At 52.6% G+C, this 19,719-nt stretch overlaps 1 protein-coding gene and 2 non-coding genes across 10 annotated transcripts; all 3 read right to left on the bottom strand.

Annotated features, from left to right (window-relative positions):
• Window positions 1-45: 45 nt before the first annotated feature.
• EIF4G1 (eukaryotic translation initiation factor 4 gamma 1) lies at window positions 46-18,460 on the bottom strand. Of its 8 annotated transcripts, XR_009540697.1 has the most exons (34): window positions 18,333-18,460; window positions 17,456-17,512; window positions 17,140-17,233; window positions 16,762-16,848; window positions 15,465-15,641; window positions 15,136-15,235; window positions 13,942-14,054; window positions 13,060-13,152; window positions 12,795-12,861; window positions 11,651-12,472; window positions 11,297-11,385; window positions 11,018-11,204; window positions 10,792-10,925; window positions 10,505-10,663; window positions 10,165-10,353; window positions 9,780-9,977; window positions 9,427-9,573; window positions 8,978-9,214; window positions 8,663-8,767; window positions 8,390-8,549; window positions 8,086-8,186; window positions 7,143-7,245; window positions 6,802-6,904; window positions 6,342-6,574; window positions 6,122-6,240; window positions 5,824-5,996; window positions 5,403-5,528; window positions 5,163-5,244; window positions 3,520-3,618; window positions 3,273-3,407; window positions 3,066-3,147; window positions 2,788-2,928; window positions 2,530-2,615; window positions 531-668 (listed from the first exon to the last, which is right to left on the bottom strand). XR_009540697.1 is itself a non-coding variant. In XM_060150165.1 (33 exons), the coding sequence occupies exons 3-33, from the start codon at window positions 17,197-17,199 to the stop codon at window positions 484-486; spliced, it is 4,806 nt and encodes a 1,601-aa protein (XP_060006148.1). In that variant the 5' UTR covers window positions 17,200-17,233; window positions 17,456-17,512; window positions 18,333-18,456; the 3' UTR covers window positions 46-483. The 8 variants fall into 8 exon arrangements, 7 of the variants coding, with proteins under 7 accessions (XP_060006148.1, XP_060006152.1, XP_060006150.1 ...); XM_060150165.1 differs by lacking the exon at window positions 2,530-2,615 and having other exon boundaries at window positions 46-668; window positions 18,333-18,456; XM_060150169.1 differs by lacking the exon at window positions 2,530-2,615 and having other exon boundaries at window positions 46-668; window positions 11,744-12,472; window positions 18,333-18,456.
• On the bottom strand, window positions 8,266-8,341 carry LOC132521422 (small nucleolar RNA SNORD66). The gene has a single exon (XR_009540872.1). It is a non-coding gene; the product is annotated as a small nucleolar RNA SNORD66 (small nucleolar RNA).
• On the bottom strand, window positions 11,541-11,598 carry LOC132521423 (small nucleolar RNA SNORD66). Its single transcript, XR_009540873.1, has one exon. It is a non-coding gene; the product is annotated as a small nucleolar RNA SNORD66 (small nucleolar RNA).
• Window positions 18,461-19,719: the final 1,259 nt, after the last annotated feature.

Here is a 19,719-nt window from a genome sequence, read left to right as displayed (position 1 = left end):
CCCTTCTCCAGAGGGAGCAGGCCATAAAGCAGAGAGGCAGTGAGCTTAATTGAATTCATGTTTAATAATTACAGGCACCGTGCCCCCCCTTCCCCCTGCCCAGGCAGCAGCAGGGGTGGTGCAGGGGCTGGGGCGTATGCCCCCAGCAGCGAGGACGGCAGTCCCAAGAGTGATTTTTCAGAAAATAAAAAAGGACCAGGGGCAGGCAGTGGTGCCCCCCCCCAAGACACACCAAATTTCAAGACTTTATATATATCTCTGTGCCCCAGGGGGAGGAGAGGGACACCTGGCAGCATCCTGGAGGGGAGCCCCAAGCAGCCCCAAGCCATCCTGCCTCTTCAGCCACTTTATTAACTCAGACATCGCACTACAGGCACCCACTGCCACTGCCGCTGCCGCTGCTGCCACCCCCCTTGCAGTCCGGGCGGCTGGCTTGGCCATCCGAGTGTCCATGGGGCTCCAAGTCCCCGGCCCCACCCACCCTCAGTTGTGGTCAGACTCCTCCTCCTCGGCCTCACGAAGCCACTTGAAGAAAGCTGTGACAGATTTAAGGGCCACACCCTTGCCCTGCTGTTCAGCGGGGTCCTTGCTACTCTCCCAACTATAGAAGGCGTCCTCCTTCACCACGTCCTCATCGTACAGCGCATCAAAGAACATCCGAAGCAGGTCTGCAAGCAGGCAGGACAGCAGTTACAGGCATGCTGCCCACAACCACTCCATCCCCCCTCCCAGGGATCCCTCCCCTAAGCTCCACTGCTGAGACAAGGCCCTGACCCACCGTGCTGACATTTGTGTGTCTGGCCATTCCAGAGTAACTAGGTCTCTGACAGGATGCTTATCTCATGATCTAAGAGACTGATGTGCAAGAGTGAGTCACTTGGCCAAAACTCAGAAACCTACATGCACACCCTCAGATCCACAACCGCTGCCTACGGACAGCCTCCCACCCCCATCCCACAGCAATGGCAGCAACAGATTATTTATCCCAAGCTTGTTCTCCAAATCCCATGCACACCCATCCCGGGGACCCTATACAATCAATTATCCACTCTGCCCTGTATTTTCAAGCCCAAGTTTCTCCTATCTAAACACAAAAAGGCTCCTTTACAACTGCTATCTCTTTACAGCCAAAAAGATCTGTCTTTTGACAAGAGATTAGTTGAATTCAAAGATTTTTGTCTACACTTGCTGTTTTCTTTTCCTCCCGATTCAGGTATTACTCTGTCCTTTCCAATCCAGATCCTGCCCCCTGCTGTACCAAATACTGTTTCTGCCAGGGTGGCCTCTATGTTTTCACACTCCAGAGGCCCTAATTTTCAGATCTGCTCCTATGGAATCCGGGCGCATCTAGCATTACTGACCACTTCCCTCTCCTAAAATCACTCTGTCCTTTGTTCATAGGGTCCTATCCTCCTTTGGTCCCTACCTGTGGAACCTCTACCTCCTCAAGGCTGTATCCCTTGGGCAATCCTATACCCTCTTGTGACTTGCACATGTGTTGCCCTGTGCCAGCAGTTCAAGAGATGGGCCTCCAGCCCCCCCCCTTCCTCTCCAAATGAAATCAGATACCCAGCTGTCTACCTGACTGACATCTCTGATCACCCCGACCAGGACCATAAACTCAACATGACCAAATTCAACTTGACCCAGTGTTCCCTACCGCCCAGTGAATGGCACCCCCCACTAACACCTCACCTGCTGAAACTATCCTGGGAGTCATATATGTCTTCCAATCTCTCACCACCTGCCCCCCAGGCCAGTGTGTGTCTTGAATCTGCCCACTCCTCTCCCATCTCCATTGCCACCAGTGAGGCTGAGTCACTACCAACACACCCCTGATCTGCTGATCCAGCCACATTCACATTCACCCCACTCCAAAACACTCTTCCCACTAATGGCCAGGATGATCTAAAAACTAAAAAGAATGTTTAAAATCCTTGCTTAAAATCCCATAAAGGCCCTTTCCTATCCTTAGGTTAAAGCCCAAAACGCATCCCATGGCTTACACAGCCCTGCATGACCTGGCCACATCCACCTCTCCACCCAACTTGCCTCACATACAACTGGTTGCTGTGCTCTCCCACCCACACTGGTATTCCTTCAACAGTTTTTACCTTGCATCATGTTTTCTACCTCAGAGCTTCCCTTAACACACAGTTCCTTCTTGTCAAGTCTCCCCCTCCCACTTGTAATTTAGCTCCCATGTGTCAATTCCCACTCATTCTCTGACTAGGTAAATTCTCCCAGAGTACCCTTGCAGGATCCATTTTCCAACATTCATCTTGACTCCATGCCAACATGGGAACTATGCTTGACTTAATCACTGCTAATATCCCAATGTCCTGGCACATACCTGTTTGCTAAATGCATTAACCTCAAGCATGTTAACCTAAGCCTCAGTCTCCCAATATGGAAAAGGGGGGAACACCATCTACCCTAAACAATAGTTGTGAGGATTAACTGAGGCAAAGAAAAGCAGCTCAGCCCTGTACCAGGCAGAGGGAGCACAGGATACTTGGGAAACGTTACCATTTATCACCTCTGCACTCCTGGCATCTAACAGTTGGCTAGGCACAAAACAGGTAGTCAATTAACCTTCAAGGCCGAGTCTTGCACTTGTAGGTAAGGAAACAAACGAATGTTTGTTGCAGGGGAAAGGACTCAACCATCAGGGTATTTTGCTCTCCAGTGACCACCCACTTCTCCTGGATTGAGACCCTTTCCACAACTGCCCCTACTATCTGGTAGTTCCTCCAGCCCACCCCATCCCTGTGGCCTGGCTCTTACTGGGGGGCTGTTCTAAGGTCACTACAAGGGCCTGGAGGGCATAGAGCGCCTGCAGCTCCTTCTGCTCGTCACATAGGTACTTCTGTAGCAGTTTCGCTCGCGCTTTCAGCACCGCAACATCCACTCGGAGAGGAGTCTCAGCTACAGGGAGGAAGACAGGGATAAGTGGAATAATGCACCCTCAGCCTGGTTCAGAACTGGAGACAAAGACCAAAACCTCCCTCCCCCCATATCTGTTGGGCCCACCCTTGCCCCACCAACTCCCTGGCTCCTCTTACAGATAATTGCAGAATAGCAGACCGTTGTCATGAGAGCTCGAACTAATGTGTTGGATGCTACCTGCTGCTCATTCACGTTGGCCTGTGCAGAAGAAAGACAAATGGCCCATAAGTTCTGAATTATGCCTGGAAGGCTCCATTCTTGCTGCCCTCACTTGCACTACCTTCTCCTTTATCTCTCTTCCCCAATATCCAGGAGAAATATACCTCTATCCAGTCAAACACCCGCTGGTTAGTGCTGCCCTCCTTTAGCAGCTTCTCCAGCTGCTTGCTCAGCTCCTCAGAGGACAGCAACCTCTGGCCAGGGGCTTCTGACTCCTCTCCCAAGGTATACTCCACCTTCTGCAAGGAAAAAGGCCCACAGTTGGGAGGTAAGTGTGTCATGTGAGATGAGGGAAGAGGAAAGGACTGGCTGACCCCAACTGCTAGAGCTAACTTAAGTCCAGCTGCAAACCTGCGCAGTGACAAAGGCACCGACATCCTGGCCTTCAGGTAAAAATTCCTTCCAGCTGAGTCCAGCCTCTCGCCACAGCGTCCCCACCTTCTTGGGACCCTGGAAAACATAAGACCAACTTAGCAACTCTCTTTCTCTCCAAGAAGCTAACAGCTCCACAAATGTCATCCAACAAATGCCTACTGAAAGCCCACTAGGTGCCTGCTAGCAGCTCAGGATGATACAGAGGTACTGAATGGGAACAGTACGCCTACGGTCTAGTAACGGGCACAAACGTCAGTCAAATAACCACCCCAAGTCACAAGAACTCACCCACCACCATGCTATGAAACCTGGGGGATGGCCTGAGACCTCTAGGAAAATGTCAATTAGCTGTCACAGGATTCTCAAAGAATTACTGGACCACAAAATGTAAACAACCAAATCCAAATATCTCATCCTAGCCTTCCACACTCATCTACATTTTTTTCTAAAATAGCTTAGTTTTTCATTATTGCAAGTAACAAATGCTTATGGAAGCGAAAAACATCTAACAAGTATGTTTATTTGGTTCCCAAGTCCAGAAAATTTTAGAAGCAGATGTTAAGTCCCCACCCCCAACCCAACACAAATCAGAAATCTTCATGTAAACGGCAGTTTGAGTTCATTTTCTGTAAAGGGCAAGAGATTCTGAAGCCATCACTGTTTTACAATAACAGATATTCAGGATGACGCCATCAACCCTTGACAAAATTACTGTACTTCATGGATTTTAAAAACGCCCATTTTAACACCACTAAAACTGAGTTGTCTCATAGCTGGCATATTACCACATTTTAAAAATATGACCATGTCTTTTCTTTCTCAGCAGTGCATAGATAAAATGTTGTAGAATCTATGGCACCTTAGAGTCAATGAAATACATAAATAGTTCCATATGCTTTTTCTTTTAAATTATTATTTTAAATTTCTCAGAAACTATCCTGGTACATATTTCTACCTAAAACAAGTAATATGCTACTGAAAGAACAATTCCTCTCGATTCAAAGACTTACTCCTCTAAGTTCCAGACAGCTGAACTCTTTTAAAAAACTGCACTTCCCAACATCTCACCACTACTAAGTACCACACCCAACTTGCCTTTCCCATCATTTCACCCTTCTCCTTGCTAATCAAAATTAATTTTAACAAAGCGGTTTCTGTCGTGAACGTTACCAAATAGACACCCTTTTGCAACTTCACAGTACCTAAGGCACTCCATTTCAGCTATTTTATTTCACACTTTACTTCACACTGTTGTTTTCATTAAGCTGTCGTTTGTTTCTTTTCCAACTTGTTTCCTAACTGTGTTTTTTATTCACTGCTGTGTTCCCAGTACCTAGTATACGGTAAATGTTCTAAAAGATGCTAGTTGAATGAATGAGTGAATCAATCAAGGGCCTAGGGCCTTAGATTCTCATTCTCCTCCAGCCTTGGCCAGAACCTACAACAGGCACTGGTCTGAGGGAGAGTGCCAGCCTCGACATTTCCTCTCCCAGGTACCCACACAGCACTACCATCCCACCAAAGGACCATGAGGCTTCAGGGTCACTGCCAGCACCCAAAACCACATGGTGCGAAGAGAAGTTCTCAACACACTACCTCTGAAAGGCTCTCTCACTCACCATGCTTTTGCATAGGAGCCCCAGGATCTCCAGCAACAGGGAAGCAGCTTTGCCCAGGGGTCTCAGAGGTTTTGTAATCTCCCTACAAGAGAAAAATCCAGTGTTGATAGCCTTCCACACCCTCTCAACACACTATCCCATCCCTCCCTAAAGCCGGGGGTCTAAGTTGCCACACCTCCCCTCCCTCTCCCCTCTTCTTCCTGTTTTTACCTCCCCTGAATTCCACCAAAGGGGACTAACCTGAACAGCTCCCCCATGGGCACCCCACCTTCATGCAGAATGGGCGTTACCAGTTCTGCTAGGTAGAGCCACACATGAGGGATGTCAATTTCCATGTCTTCAGCCAATTCCAGGATTTCATAGAGCCTGCAAAGAGAATTCAAAGTCAGCTAGGAGAGACAAGCTGCACTACCCTCCTGCTGGGGCAACAAAGGCGCGCCTAAAGGATCAACGTGGAGCACTTCAGCAACTTCCTAAACATGGGGCAATTATCTCAAACTAAGGCCGTCGTCTTCTCCTTAGATGGCTCACCCCCAACCCTGCCAAAAGTTATGTTGACCAAGATGGCTAAGGAGCCTACATTCATATCTAAGGTTCCACGGGTCCTACAAAGGAGGGAAATTTGTGGGTATGTAAAAGTGGGAGGCCCACCAAGTCATACCCTTGGTAGTACTGAGCAGTGGAGAGGTGCCCGGCACAGAGCAGCTGGTGCAGCAGTCGCCCCATGTGCTCACGGGCAATGGCGCTGCGCTCCAGTGTGGACTCGATGCCGTGCCGCACAAAGATGAAGAGCAGCGAGGGCGAGGCCAGCTCCTGCACACACTGAACCGCCTCCTGCAGGGGCGCAGCGCACAGAAGAGAGACCAGTCACTGTCTGGCCCAGACCCTACACCCATGCCTGTCGGCACAGGCCCCTTCCCGCCCACCCTGCTGTCACTCAGACCACTCCCACTGCTTACCTTCATGTCATTGAGATGGAGGTATTCCTCAATGATGGCCCTGGATTTCTTCTCCAGCTCCTCTTCAGAGAGCGCAGCCTTCGGAGGACTCACAGGGGGCAGGGCGGCTTCTCGCTTCACTGAGCATAGAAAAACAGATCAGAGATTCTTCAATTCCAGTCTTCCTAGCTAGTCCCAAACCAGCCCACACCCTTCCCTTCCCCACCCCCCAGCCCCTTACCAGCATCCCGCCCGCGGTCCCGATCCTCCGTGAGGCTAGCTGCCTTGCGCAGTCCCTCAGGCTGAGAGGGCCGCTCTCTACTCCGCTCCTCCACTTCCTTGCTGAAGCTCCGCTTGGTGGCAGGTGTCCGTGCGCGATCAAGCCGGTCACCACGGTCACCTCCCCGTTCACTCCGCTCTAGGCGGTCTCCCCGGTCCCCAGCTTTCTCACCTCGTTCCCGGCTCAAGCTACTCCTGGAAGAAAGACAGGCACATCGTCTCTCACCTGTACTGCCCACATGCACTCCTGTTTAACTATCCAACATGCTGAGCAACTGTCAGGCCTTGTTCTTGTCATCAGGTATATGCCCCAATCTCAGCCGGGAGCTCTGAGCATTACAGGTGTTAAGGATTCCTATGGCAGCAGTCAAAACCCAATCAGTACTCCCAGTGTGAAAACAAAGACACCGAGAAAACCCCACCTCTGTACCACACGTCTGTTATCTGTGCTTTCTGTAGGTACTGCTTGTTGAAGGGCTGAGAAGCGATTCAAAGTACTAGTAGCTGGACGAGCAGCTTCTGATGCTGGGGAGGGAGAAAACCCAGATTAAAACATATTTCTGTACATCCTATCTCCTACTCGCCAATTTAGGACGCTTGGTCCTAGTCCTGACACTAGAGTAGTTCAGTCCCTAGTGCCAAGTACACACTGCCTGTATTACCTAACTAACCACTCTGTAATGAAAGCCCCCGGTACAGAGAAGACGCTGCCCTCAGGAGAGCTGATTCCTAACCACCCAGCTCTTTACAGTGGCCTCCATACCTGCATCGGAGGGCTTGGCTCCTGAGCCTCCACTGCTACCCTTGCCCCAGCTCAATCGCCCTCCAGGTGCAAACAGCTGGTTGTTAGAATCAATGGAGCCAGGCTGAGGAAGGAAAGGGAGTGAGAGTCACGGGTCTGATCCAGCCAAAGCCCTCGCCAGCTCTCACCACACACAGCCGTAAGGGGCCCCTGGTTACAGGAAAACTTTCCCTGTAAAGGGCCAGACAGTAAATATTCACTACAGACCAGGCAGTTTGAACTACTCAACTCTGCCGCTATAGCACAAGAGCAGTCACAGACAATACTTAAAAGTGATGAGTGTGGTTATGTTCCAATAAAACTATGCACACTGAGGGCTTCCCTGGTGGCGCAGTGGTTGAGAGTCTGCCTGCCGATGCAGGGGACACGGGTTCGTGCCTTGGTCTGGGAAGATCCCACATGCCACGGAGCGGCTGGGCCCGTGAGTCATGGCCCCTGAGCCTGCGTGTCCGGAGCCTGTGCTCCGCAACGGGAGAGGCCACAACAGTGAGAGGCCCGCGTACCGCCAAAAAAAAAAAAAAAAAAACTATGCACACTGAAATTTAAACTTTATGTAATTCCTTAACACAAAGTATCGTTCACTTTTTGATTCTTTTCAACCACTAGACAATGTAGAAAACTCTCATTCTTAGCTTGTGGGCTGCAGAGAAGGAGGGAATGGCTGGCTTTGGTGTGCGTGTCAGGGTGCTGACCAGTGGTCCAGACCAATGTGAATGCATCCCCTAGAGCTGGAAGTCCCTCTCTAGCAATCTAACCAGCTAGTCTAAGGGGGAAAACTGAGCTGTCACCTTCCCAACCTCAGACAAGTGAGGGGATTAAGATCCAAACCTGTGCTTAAGGCCCATCTGACCCCTCTTTATCCTCCCATCACTGACATCAGCCCTTCCAACACACACACCCCTACCTTCGTGATCTTAGTGAGTCGTGAGGTGTCAATAGGGCGGCTGCCCTTGCTGATGGGCACTGTGTTCCAGCCACCATCATCCACAAGTGGAAGGCCACGGCCTGGGACAAAAAGGAAAGCATACTGGAATGATGGGTAAGTCCCAAGAACCCCGCTCCCGAGGGCTGCCCCCAGCCTCCCTTCCTCAGATCCTCAGTTCCATCATGGGGTCTCAGTGGCCCAGACACGTGGCACTAACAAGAAGTCATCAGTGGAAAGCACAACCCCTCACACTGTCCCTCCTCAGTCCCAGCCTCAAACTTACTGATGGGTGGGCCTGGAGGACCACCCCGACGCTTGTCGCCGCCCTTGGCCATTAACTGCTGCACTTTTATGTGCTCCCGATGCTCCTCCATCTCAGCTTCCTTGTGGATTTGGTCAATCGTCTTGGGACCCTGGTCCCCTCGACGCGGCACCCAATTGCTCTGTGGCGACAGGCCAGTCACAAGGTAATTACATCAGACAGGGCCAGACAAAAGTGTCAGGAACTGGGACTGTGGGGTCAGAGGCAGCAAACAGTGGGAAAGGGGACACACACCCGTCGCAGATCCAGCACGTCTTGCAGCATAAAGCGGATTCGGGATGAAGTCTTCTTTTCCTTAATGATTTTTTCCATCTGGTTGAAATACTGATCCATCCGGGGCTAACAAGAAGCAAAGGGATCAAGTTCAGGAACTTCTAAAACTTCACCTCCAACTACAGGCCATGCCCCTCCTCAGGCCTTCAGCTCCGCCACTGTAGCTCAGTGGCACACAGTGCCACTCAGACACAACAGCTGGAAAGGGTGTCTGCCAGTGGACCGCAGACCCCACGCGCTTCAGCCTGTCCTCTCCCATACCCCAGGAGCCCCTACCTTGGCCTTTTCAAAGTCCAGGTCTTTGCCAATGGTGGTGAGCAGACGGCAAAGGCATTCGAGGGACTCTTCATCATGGTTCTTAAGTAGTTTAACCACACAGTCGTGCATGATCGCCTCTGTTAACATCTTCAGCTTGAACAACTCCCCGATAAACTTGATATTCCCTAAAGAGCGCCGCCGGGCTATGTCTCGAGCCTCTTCCAGCTCTTCCTTCAGGCGTCCCCGTTCCTCTGCCTGCCGGTCATGGGACAGGGACCACATCAAAAAGACAGCCAGCCACTCAGCTAAAACTGTTCTCTCTTCCACTATCTAGATTCCTAAACCTAGCAGCAAGCACTCACGTCCTAAGGCAGAGAAACCCCCAAAACACCAATATCCCCACCCCCACTTCTGCAGCTGAGTAGCATCTGGGTGAGCAGTGGAAATGGGAATGGAGTTTCTCTCACCGTGGCAGCTTCATCCATCTCTTTTTGCTTCTTCTCAAAAACCTCATCATCATCTTTGTCTTTTTCAAACTCTTTCTGACATCGATTTAACAACAGTTTTCTGAAGTTCACAGTCACTGTTGGCTTTTCTGTAGTGGGCACTTTCAGCTGTATGTCAAAGAGAACGCCACGTTCAGACTAGTCCAGGGCAGGGAAAACCCTCCAAAAGTCTTCAACTACCTGACCCAGGAAGACCTCTGGCCCTGGCTCTGCCACCAACAGCACAGGATAGAGAACCAAGAAGCTGGACTCAGAGTCTTAGGAAGAGAAGTGGGAAGCTAAACCACAAGGTTTATAAAACAGTGGAAACTAACCGCCATGAGGCAGCGGCACATGTTGGCATAGGCCACGGAGAAGTTGGGTTCTGAAATGGCCTTCTCGAAGATGAGGTCAATGACCCCTTTGAGGCGTTCCTCGGTGTCGATGGCTAGCTGCGTCACCTGCTTCATAAGCTGCTGGAACATCTGGGGTGTCAGCTTATTCAGGATGGAGCGCACCCTGCGGAACAGGTCCTGGAGAGGAGAGGAGACAGAGAAAGCATAGAGTCCAGTGAGGTTTTCAGAAGAACAGGGTCTGCTGGGAGGGATGGACAAAGTAGTTACCAGTGATGAGAATGGACAGAGGCAAAGAGGGCAAGGCTGGCTCAGAGGGAAGACCTTGCAAAGAAGGAATGGAGACCAAACCACGACTTGCAGGTACCTGGGTTTTGCTGCCATCAGTGTCCTCCTCCCCTCGGTCCTTATCAGTCACTGTCCGCTTGCTACTGGGTTTCCAGGCCTTCTCTGCTTTGTTCAGCTTTATATCTTCAGTCATTGACACCGTGGCAATGATCTTGCGTGGTTCCTTTCGGGGGCCCTGCTGAGATCGCCGGGGTCCCAGACCAGCCTGCTAAGCAAGGAGCGGGGACAAGAGAAGCCACAGAACTAGTCAGCACGACCTACTACCACTACCACACATCTCCAGGGCAGACTTCTCCCCACCCCCTTAAATGAGATACAGGAAGCCAACACCCCCAACTCCCCTTGCCAGTCCCACTCACCGGCCCTCGGGGCAGCTCCCCACCTGGCCCACCCCTCGGGGGCCCACGGCTGCTAAGGGCTGGTCGGCCAAGGTTGGCAAAGGACGGAGTGAAGTCTGGGCCACAATTTATGCCTGGAAGTCTGGCGGGATCCAGTGGCCGCAATGGTGTTTTATTGGCCTGCGAAAAGGACAGGGAAGGTATGAGAAACAGGCTAGGGCTAGCTACTGACCACTCCTTCAAGACCTCTGGCTCCTCCCCAGCCAGCCAACCTGCCCAAACTTACCCTCTCCCTTAAGCCCACCAACCTTATCCAACACCACATCACTGATATGGGGCAATCCCTCTGGCTTCTGCATACTGGCAAAGATGAACTGAAAGCCAAGCAGGAACTCACGGTCATAACGCTTTTTCTCCTCAAGGTTTAGAGGCTTCCACTGATCTGTGAGGAAAACAGGATGAACCAATCACACTGCTTTCTCCTGGGGCCCTGGTAAGCATACTCAACTCTTCTCAAACCTTCCTTCTGCATACCTGACTTATATTCATACTTCTGTTCCCCCGGCTGGATGTTCTCAGCATTTTGAATCTTGTCTTCCTTTGAGTCCCAGGTCTCGTCTGCTTCCTCAGATCGCGGGGGCACACTGCTGCCCTCAGGCTCTGGGCTGGGATTGTTGCCTACAGGAGGCTGATTTTCTACCTCTGGTACTCCTGGGTTCACCTGTAACCATTGGACATTCCGTTTTGGTTGCAATGTGACCGCTGTTCCATACCCAAACTTTGCCCTTCTCCCTCCGCTTTCTGATCCCTTACCTCCTTGAAGGCATCTAGAAGGTCTCCTACAGCCTCCTTCTTATTGAGCTCCTTAATTTTCCGTCTCCTCTTTGGCACAGATACTGCCACTATTTGGGGGGGAGGAGTGAGAATAACTTAAGGAGTACCCCCAACCCCTCAGAAAAATAAAAAGCAGCCACTGTACAATATTCCCTTTTCTCATCACACCCTCTCTTGACTTAGAATTCCTTAATCCAACCCTTAGGTTAGATGGAATCTAACCCTTCCATTACAGGGCTTCTATGACCCAGACACAATGGCACAAGAAGTCATCAATGAAGAAAAAGAACCACACCCAGCGTGCCCCACCTCTACCATCCAGCCACACCTTACCTTGGGTGGCTGATGCCACCTCCAAATTCTGGGACAGGTGGGCTGGGACAGGGGTGCTCTCTAGGGGGAGCGGTTCCTCTCCTCCCTTCTCACCCTCAGCTTCTCCTTCCTCTTCCTCTTCTTCCTCTTCCTCCATGTCCTCCTCCTGAGCAGGGGAAGCAGCTGGAGGAGCCACAGCTGGAGTGGCAGAAAGAATGGTGGGGGGAGCCACCGATGCTGTAGCCTCCTTGGCCTGCTCCTCTGGTTCACTGACGGGGCTTAAGTCCACAGCTGGTGGCGAGGGGGCTCCGTTGAGCAGCTCCTCAGGTTGGGCAGTTGGAGCAATGGGCATGGGGGATTCAAAGGGACAAGCCGGGGGAGGGAGAGGGGCAAGCTCCGGGCTCGACTCCAACTCTGGTTCCAAATTCTCAGATAGGACTGTGCCATTAGGCTCAGGAAGAATTTCCACCTTGTGAGATGGCAGGGGGGTGGGAACCTGGAGAGGACTGGAAGAGAACTCAGATTCTGGAACTGGTTTGCTAAGTGTCACTTCTACTTCCAGTATGGGTTCAGCGAGGGGAGTGGGTTCTGGAGAGAGGCAATATGGCTCCCCAGTTTCAGGGGGCATGGGGGTTGATTCTTCTACAGATGTTTGTATCATCCCCGTTGTCATAGTGTCCCCAGGAATAGGGAGGACTGTGAGATTAGCCTCAGACCCCGGTTCCAAGACTGGGGGTGGTGATGGGGTCGGAGAAGGTGATGAAGGCTGGGATCCTGAAGGGCTGTGCTCTGGGCCAGGCAGCCCTGGCCGCTCCCCAATGATTGCTCCCTGCGACCGGTCATCTGCACCATAGTAAGAACGAGTAATTAGAGGCAAGTCCTTCACTGCTACTGCTCTTCCTCCTCCCAGCCAAGCATTCCCAACCTAACAGACCCCTACACACACACCAGTCTTCTCCCACCTAGGTCTTTTCCATTCTCACTCAAAATCCAATCTACCCTAAAATCTGACTACCTGACACCTAGTTCTTCTCTGAAAGGAAAACAGGATGAACCAATCACACTGCTTTCTCTGGCACCCAATTCAAGTCACTCCACTTCCTTGGTTTTTTAAATGTTCACACTCCTTTTCCCCATAAAGGCTCTGCCCCACCTGCTCACTTACCTGGCCGGACAACAACAGCAACCTGGGGTGTCTCCCCATTAGCCTGAGGCTCCAGACCACCTCCCGTCTGCAGGACACAAAGGGTTACCAAGTTTGCCCTGAAGAGTCCCACAACCCTTCTTTACTAGAGCCATTTCTACTTTAGCCGCCTAGAAATCCAGGAAAGCAGGGAAATTAATCCCTTAGTTGAAGAAAAAGATCCAGGGACCTAGGAGTCCAGGGCAGAACAGCCATCCCAGCCAAGGCATCACTCAAAGAACAGTACCTGGGGAGGGGTGGGTGTGGAGGCAGTGCGGGCCCCAGACATGATCTCCTCTGTGATATCCTTCCCTCCTTGGTTTGGGTCTCGAATTCGGATCTGGGGGAAAAAAAAGCTACAGGATGAGTGGGAAGCAGGAGGAACCCACCTCTCCACCCTGCCCCACTCCTAGGACTCCCCACCCCTCACTGAGAAGCAGGCAGGTGGGTGCCAGAAACTCCATGAGTTCTACTGTCAACCCATCCAGCTGCTCTTATAGTCTCCTCTTGGCCGCTACCCCTAAGACACCCTTGACCTCACAGCAGCCACGTACATCACAATGCCCCTCCCTCCCTCATCCCTGCCCAGCCAGAAGTCCCCAAGAAGTGGCTGCATGCCCTGGGGCCCAGGACCCCCATCTAGCACCCATCCGGCTCACTTGTGGCTAGTCTGCTTGATCTCTGGGGGCAGAGACCAGATCCAGTGGGTGGAGCGAGGGTGACTCAGCGGCTTCCCCAGCCCTGGCACCCTATTCTGGGCACCACGCCCAGGGCTTGAGGACCGAGCAGAGGCGGAGGCCTCAAGAGCTTCCAGGACTGGGGGGTGGGGCCACAGAAAGCAAACCATTTCCAAGGCAAGCCACCAGAAACCCAAAACCAAACTTAGATGTTACGGACCCAGGACCCAGGTCTCTAAGGAATTTCCCCACCAGACACTCCAATCTTCCAGTAAGCTTCTTCTACACGGAAATCTTAGCACCTTACAAAGAACCTAAGCACTTCACAGGTCCCCATTCTCTGCCTACTCTCAGCTGAAGATCTCCCTCAATTTCCTGCTCCCTGACCCACAATGTGCCTGACCTTGATTCTCCCTTTCCCAGATATCCTAGAGCCCCCCGCTGCTACTCACCGTCTTCCGCTCCCTCTTGGGAGCAATCTGGGGTGGCTGGTTCATCAAAACCGGCGGGGGAGCCACACCAGTGGGAAATTGCTGCACACCCTGGGCTGGGTAGTAGGCGCCAGCTTGGGGGGCGGGAGGGACACGGAAAGGAAGAACAGTGGCAGGGTCAGAGCCCAACCACATACAAATGCCTGCTTGAACACCTCCCACCCCCTAGAGAACCTCTCATCACCCACAGCTGGCCCCTCGCCCTGCCCCACCCTCCTCCCCAAGGGAATGAGGTGTCTATCAAAGCTGGGGAACCAGTCTGAACTGCGTTTACAAGAATTCCTAACACTGACGCACACACCCCTTGTAGGCAGGCACTTCTTCCCCACCACACACCAGCTACCAGGACTATGTCTGCTCCTCTTCTACCCCGTAAGGTAACACGTATGCACCCCACCCCCAGCAAAACACACACATATACTCTGAGAGAGCAGCAACTACTTAACCTGAAACAGAATCAGGTCTTTGGCTGGGAATGATAAAAACAGATTTGCCAACCCTGTTCCATTCAACCTGAGTCCAATTCCAGTCTCCAGCCCTTTGCTAAGGGGCAAGGAAACAAAAAGTAACATTATGAACCAGGCCCAGGATGAGAAAAATTCCTTAAAGCAATGGTCTCCAAAATGGGATACATTCTTTAATATCATCCATAACCTCCACTTGTTTGTTTCTGACAAGCAACATTAAGTGCTATTTGTCTAAATTATGCATACGTATAACAAACAAAAACATACATTAAAAGTACATACTCAAAATTTTTCCTGATGGTCAAAAAATTTTGGAAACCACTGCCATAAAGAACAGACTAATCCTTTCCTAGAATATAAATGAAAAACAGCTACAGAAACCTCTCAGATCCATGTTACATGGGCTCCCCCCAACCATGGAACGAGTGTCACAGGGAATATTTACTAATAGGCCTTCAAACTAGTGCTTGAACTGTATTCCTTGACATGGGGAGGACTCCAACTCTCAGCAACAGTATAAAATCCTCTCCGCACCACCCCCCAACACCAGTTACATATTAAGCAACAATCCCTGCTACCCCTGTCATTTTTAGACCAAGAAACAAGCCTGGGAAGGGTCTTAGCAATTAATAGGTGAGTTTAGATGCTCCCTGGGACTCACTCACACCTGACTCCCTCCCCTGCTTACCGTAGGTCCCAAACTCTGTAGGGCTTGCACCCGGATAGAAGCTTGGGGCTCCCGGCTGCACAGGATACTGCTGTGTCGGGACAACATATGTGGAACGCCCCTGGTGGAGGGGAAGGGGGAGAAGGAGGGGAGAGGAGTTGACGGAGCTACGAATACCATATCAGACTACAAAGAGAATATAAGGCAAGACAGGACAAGCCAACTCTAGGCAATGACCAGAAGAAAGTCCCACCTCTGGAGAAGAGATGGGACTGGGGGGTCAGGGTAAGGAAAGTGGGAGTTGGGGTACAAGGTTGTGTGGCCTCCAGCCCCCAAGCCTCCAGCCTCACCTGTCCAGGGATGTAGTAGGCCCCCTGGGAGGCTGGGTAGGAGATCTGGGAAGGGATCATCATTACTTGGGATCCAGCAGGGTAGACATGGGCAGCTGGGCCAGGGCGGGCGGGGGCTGCACTCTGCACTCGGGAGGCTGCACTGCTCGGGGGCTGGGCCCGGCTAGGGTAGAAGTGCTGTCAGGAGGGAGGAAGGCAGTTGGCACTGGGAAGGGGAGGAAGTGGACAGCAAAATGGCCATTCTGCTATGCCTCTAGTCTGGACAGAAGTGCCAGGGGCTTTGGAGCATGGGGACCAACACTTCCAAGATTCACCTGACCAACTGATGTTTAAGTGGCCTCTTGTACTCACAATGTGCCCTCCAAACTCAGATACACACTTTGCACTCTGCATATTTACTCCCTCCTTGCCATGCATACTCATGTCACCTCCTCCAGTCTATCCTTCAGCAGAGGCTTCCTAACACCCAGATGCATCATGCCTAAGTAAAGCCTTTTTCAGCAACATACTCCCCAGCATGCACTGCTCCACCCTAAGGTACTGAGGAGCTAACCGCTAACATGCAAGTCTCCCAGTTCCCAGATACGCGCTATGCAAGATTTAGCCCCTAACATGCATTGGTCAGCCTCAGAATGAGGACCTGGACAGCAAACAAGTCCCCACCCTGAGGAACCCCAGTCCCTGTCTCTAGCCCCTGACTAGGGTGGAGGGTAATGGTGAGACCAGGAGAGAGTCCAGGATTAGCAAAGGGGTATTACCTGCAGAGACCTGAATCCTCCCTGAGAGCACATGGGGACAGGAAAGAAGAGAATTATCCCCAAGGTGAGGGGAAAAGATGAAGGAAAATATGAAGGACGCAGGACAAGAATCCTCTCCCACTTAATGAGGAAGAATTTAGGGAATAGAGAAAGGCAAGAACCAGCTGGAGTGTTTATTTTCCCACAGTCCAAAGAGAAAGAAGGGATGGGGAATGGAGCAATGGCAACCTCCCAGTAAAAGGAGGAAATAGGAAAGCAGGGCCCAAAGAGTTGGCAGCAGGGCCCAACACTGCCCCCAATTCTTAAGGCACCAGGACCCCTAGTAATGCCATCCCCACCGACTACATACTAACCGAGGGGCCAGCCACCGTAAGTAATCAACAGTGCAAAGTGCAGAGCCCCATGAAAGAACACATAGCAACTGTCAGGAAACTGGGGCAGGTACAGGGCCTCCGTAGTTTCCATCCTAGGCCCAAACTGGCCTAAGCTTTACGTGGCTCCCACCCATGCCCCCTACTCCCCTCCCCACAGCCCCTCACCTGGCGGGGCTGAGAAGGCGTGTTCATTTGTGTCGCTTGAGGCGTACTGAACACCACCGGTGCTGTCTGCCCCGGGGGAAACGCTGGCTGAAGGGGGGAGACCAGATTTCAGCAAGAGGGGAAACCCAGGTGGGGCAGAAACTCAAGCTGGTGAAGGGGGCAGATCTGTGGCAAGAGCCTCAACAGTCCACATATACCCTCCCCATGACAGCCCCTGGGAACAGCCCAGGGGCCGTGTCTCAATTTGGCAGCAGGAAGCTGCACTTTGCCCTGACACAGAAAGGGGTGGGAAAATCCAGAGGCTGGAACCTGTTCCTGACCCGGCTGCCTGGTCTCCCCAACCTGCACCCCAGTCACTGCTAATTCCTCCCTAATTACCTGTGGGAGTCCAGGGGATGGGGCAGGTGGGGGGCCTGTGGGCTGTGGAGCTTTGTTCATTTCATTTGGTGCCACATCAGGGTCCCCCCAGCACCTGTTGGGAAAGAGAGGAGCTCAGAAAGGGGAAGGGACCCAAGCTGAAGGCAAATGGAGTGGGGGAAGGGCTGAAGCAAGGGCTGGGGCCCGCAGCGAGCCCCGGAGGCGCCAAGCGGGTGAAGGAGCATTAAAGACCCAGCTTACGTCCCCACCAACACCCTGTCAAACCCACACCGCCTCCAACCACCCCCCTGGCCTGCTGAAACAGCCCCTCACTCACCCCCTCGGTTAAGAATAAATCCACGGTGCGGCCTACAGGTTCTGGGCATCCGAGGGCCTGGGGTTGGGAGGTGAGGGGTATCAACCTGGCTCCGCGGGGCCCAAGACCAACCAGACCGGAAATTCCAGGTCTCGCTGGCACCAGGCTCCCGGATCACAAACGGAGCTAGCAGCTTCGGCCGTGGTGTCCCCACCCCCCACCCGGGGACACCGGGTTCGGGGCCTGGCCCGGGGGCACACGAGGCACGCCTGCCGCGGGTGACCGCGGGGGCACCCGCGCGGGGCCAGAGACGAGGCCTGCCGCTGCCCAGGAGTGGAGGCCAGGAAGGGCGGCAGTCGGGCCGTAAAAGGCCAGGCGGGCGGCGGCCGAAGAGGAGCCGGTTTGAAGCAAGTGAGGGTCGGCCCGGAGGGCGGGCGGGGCCGGGGGCTCCTCCCTGCCCGCCGCCGCCGCCTCCTTCCCCTGCGCCCTCCCTGCGCAGCGCCGGCCAGTGCCAAAGAACAACGTGTCACTTCCCGGCGGCCGGGCCGCAAAGGGGGGAGGGGGCGGCGGGCCGGGAGCCGCGGTGCCTGCGCCCGCGGGGCCTCCTCGGGTCGGACCGAGGTGGCACTTAGCGGCCGGGGAACCCGGCGCCCTCCCAGCCCACGGGGACCGCATATTCCGGCCCCGCGATCCCCCACCCCCACCCAGCAGCCAGGCCGGGCCAGGCCGGGCACACGTGGGCCGGGGATCAGGCCCTGGCGGGCCGGGGCCCGGGCTTGGGCCACGGGGCCAGGGCGCCGGGGCGGCGGCGCAGGGTAGCCGGTCCGGGCCCGGATGGCGGCGGATGCGGGGGGAGGGGGTGGGGGGGCCGGGTCGGGCCCGGACATGGCGGCTTTACCTTCAGTCTCCTTCAGTCCGCGCGGCCGAGCCCCACGCAGCCGCACAGACGTAGTCCACAACCATTTCCGGCTCCCCGCACGGATCCCGCTCGGCGGCCACCGCTTCTCCGCAGGCGCAGCCGGCGCCCCCACGTGACCGGCGCAGAGGGCGGGGCTTCGCCCGGCGCCGTGGAGCACATGGGATTTGCCCCGCCTCGTCATGTGACAGGCACTGCCCGCCCCGTGTCCCCTCCCGAACTTTGGAACTCCCCAGACCGAATCCCCTCTGCGTCTCTGTTCCGCGGTTCTTTAGTTCATTCATACTTTGAGCAAGTATTTATTGACTGCATACTGTGTGCTAGGCGAAGTGCTGGCTGAGGGCTGAGAACACTGAAATTAAAGACTCAGTCCTGCGGAAGTAAATCTTGGACAAATACGGAAAGAAATACGAATTAGGCAGCTTTGAAATAATGTAAATTTGATCATTGAAAGACCCATTAAACTGAATGTTACACTAAAAGGATTGAAACATTCTAAGTAGGGAATTAGTAGATTTGTCTTTTATAGAGATCGGCCACTCCCAGGGAGGGACTAAAACCAATCACGGAAAGTTCAGATAGTGATGGAAGAAGTAATCCAAGACCTCTCCCTGCCCAATAGCCAAGATTTTGAACCGCCTGAAGGGACACACTAGAGCCACATCTAGTTACTCAGAGTCAGCCTGGATTTTAATCCAAACTCTGCCACTTACTCCCCTGGCGATGCACCTACTATCTACCTACTTAATACCTGTTGTAAAATGGGGATATTTGAAACGAGGCAGTCTGGCTCAGTTCTGGGCTTTTACCCATCGTGCTTTCACGCTATTGGATTGTGAGGATTAAAGGAATTAATTTTTGTGAAAGTGCTTAAAACTGTGCCTAGGTATCTAGCTCTGTTTTCTCTCTCCTCCTCCCCACCCCCTCTCTGTATACAAACACATATAATCTCAAAAGAAAACATTTTCTTTGCACCAATGATGAACTGGTCACTCAATATATGACCTTTGTGATCTCACTTAATCCTCACAATTTCCTACAAAATGGGTTGTATTATTATTCCCATTGTATCTGAGTAACTGAAACTCCAAAGAAAGGAGAGCAAAATAGACACACAGAGGAGGAACCATAAGGAGAATGAAAATGCAGATCTAGAGTGTTCTCTGTTACACTCTTCACTTGACTTCTGTGACTTTATCATGTATGGCTGGCTCCGTTTTCTACTCTTCTCATTTCTCTTTCTCCCTAAGCAAACTAATAAATAAAAATCAGTTACTGCCTGCATGCCAATTCGTTCCCAGCTCAGAAATCACTCTCGAATTCCAGTCAGAACAAGGTACTACCTAAAAGACATCTTCACCTAGTCACC

Source organism: Lagenorhynchus albirostris, chromosome 5 (assembly GCF_949774975.1).
Source record: "Lagenorhynchus albirostris chromosome 5, mLagAlb1.1, whole genome shotgun sequence".
Lineage (NCBI taxonomy): Eukaryota > Metazoa > Chordata > Mammalia > Artiodactyla > Delphinidae > Lagenorhynchus > Lagenorhynchus albirostris.
The sequence above is the reverse complement of the archived record's forward strand: the minus strand, read 5'-3'. Positions and strand labels throughout refer to the sequence as shown.

Excerpts from the sequence above, each read along its gene's own strand:
- EIF4G1 (XM_060150165.1), bottom strand. The coding sequence starts at position 17,199 with ATGAACAAAGCTCCACAGCCCACAGGCCCCCCACCTGCCCCATCCCCT. Across the intron at positions 11,386-11,650 it reads GGTGGCATCAGCCACCCAAG|TGGCAGTATCTGTGCCAAAG; the intron begins GTAAGGTGTGGC and ends CCCCCCAAATAG. Across the intron at positions 3,619-5,162 it reads GGCTCCTATGCAAAAGCATG|GGTCCCAAGAAGGTGGGGAC; the intron begins GTGAGTGAGAGA and ends TATGTTTTCCAG.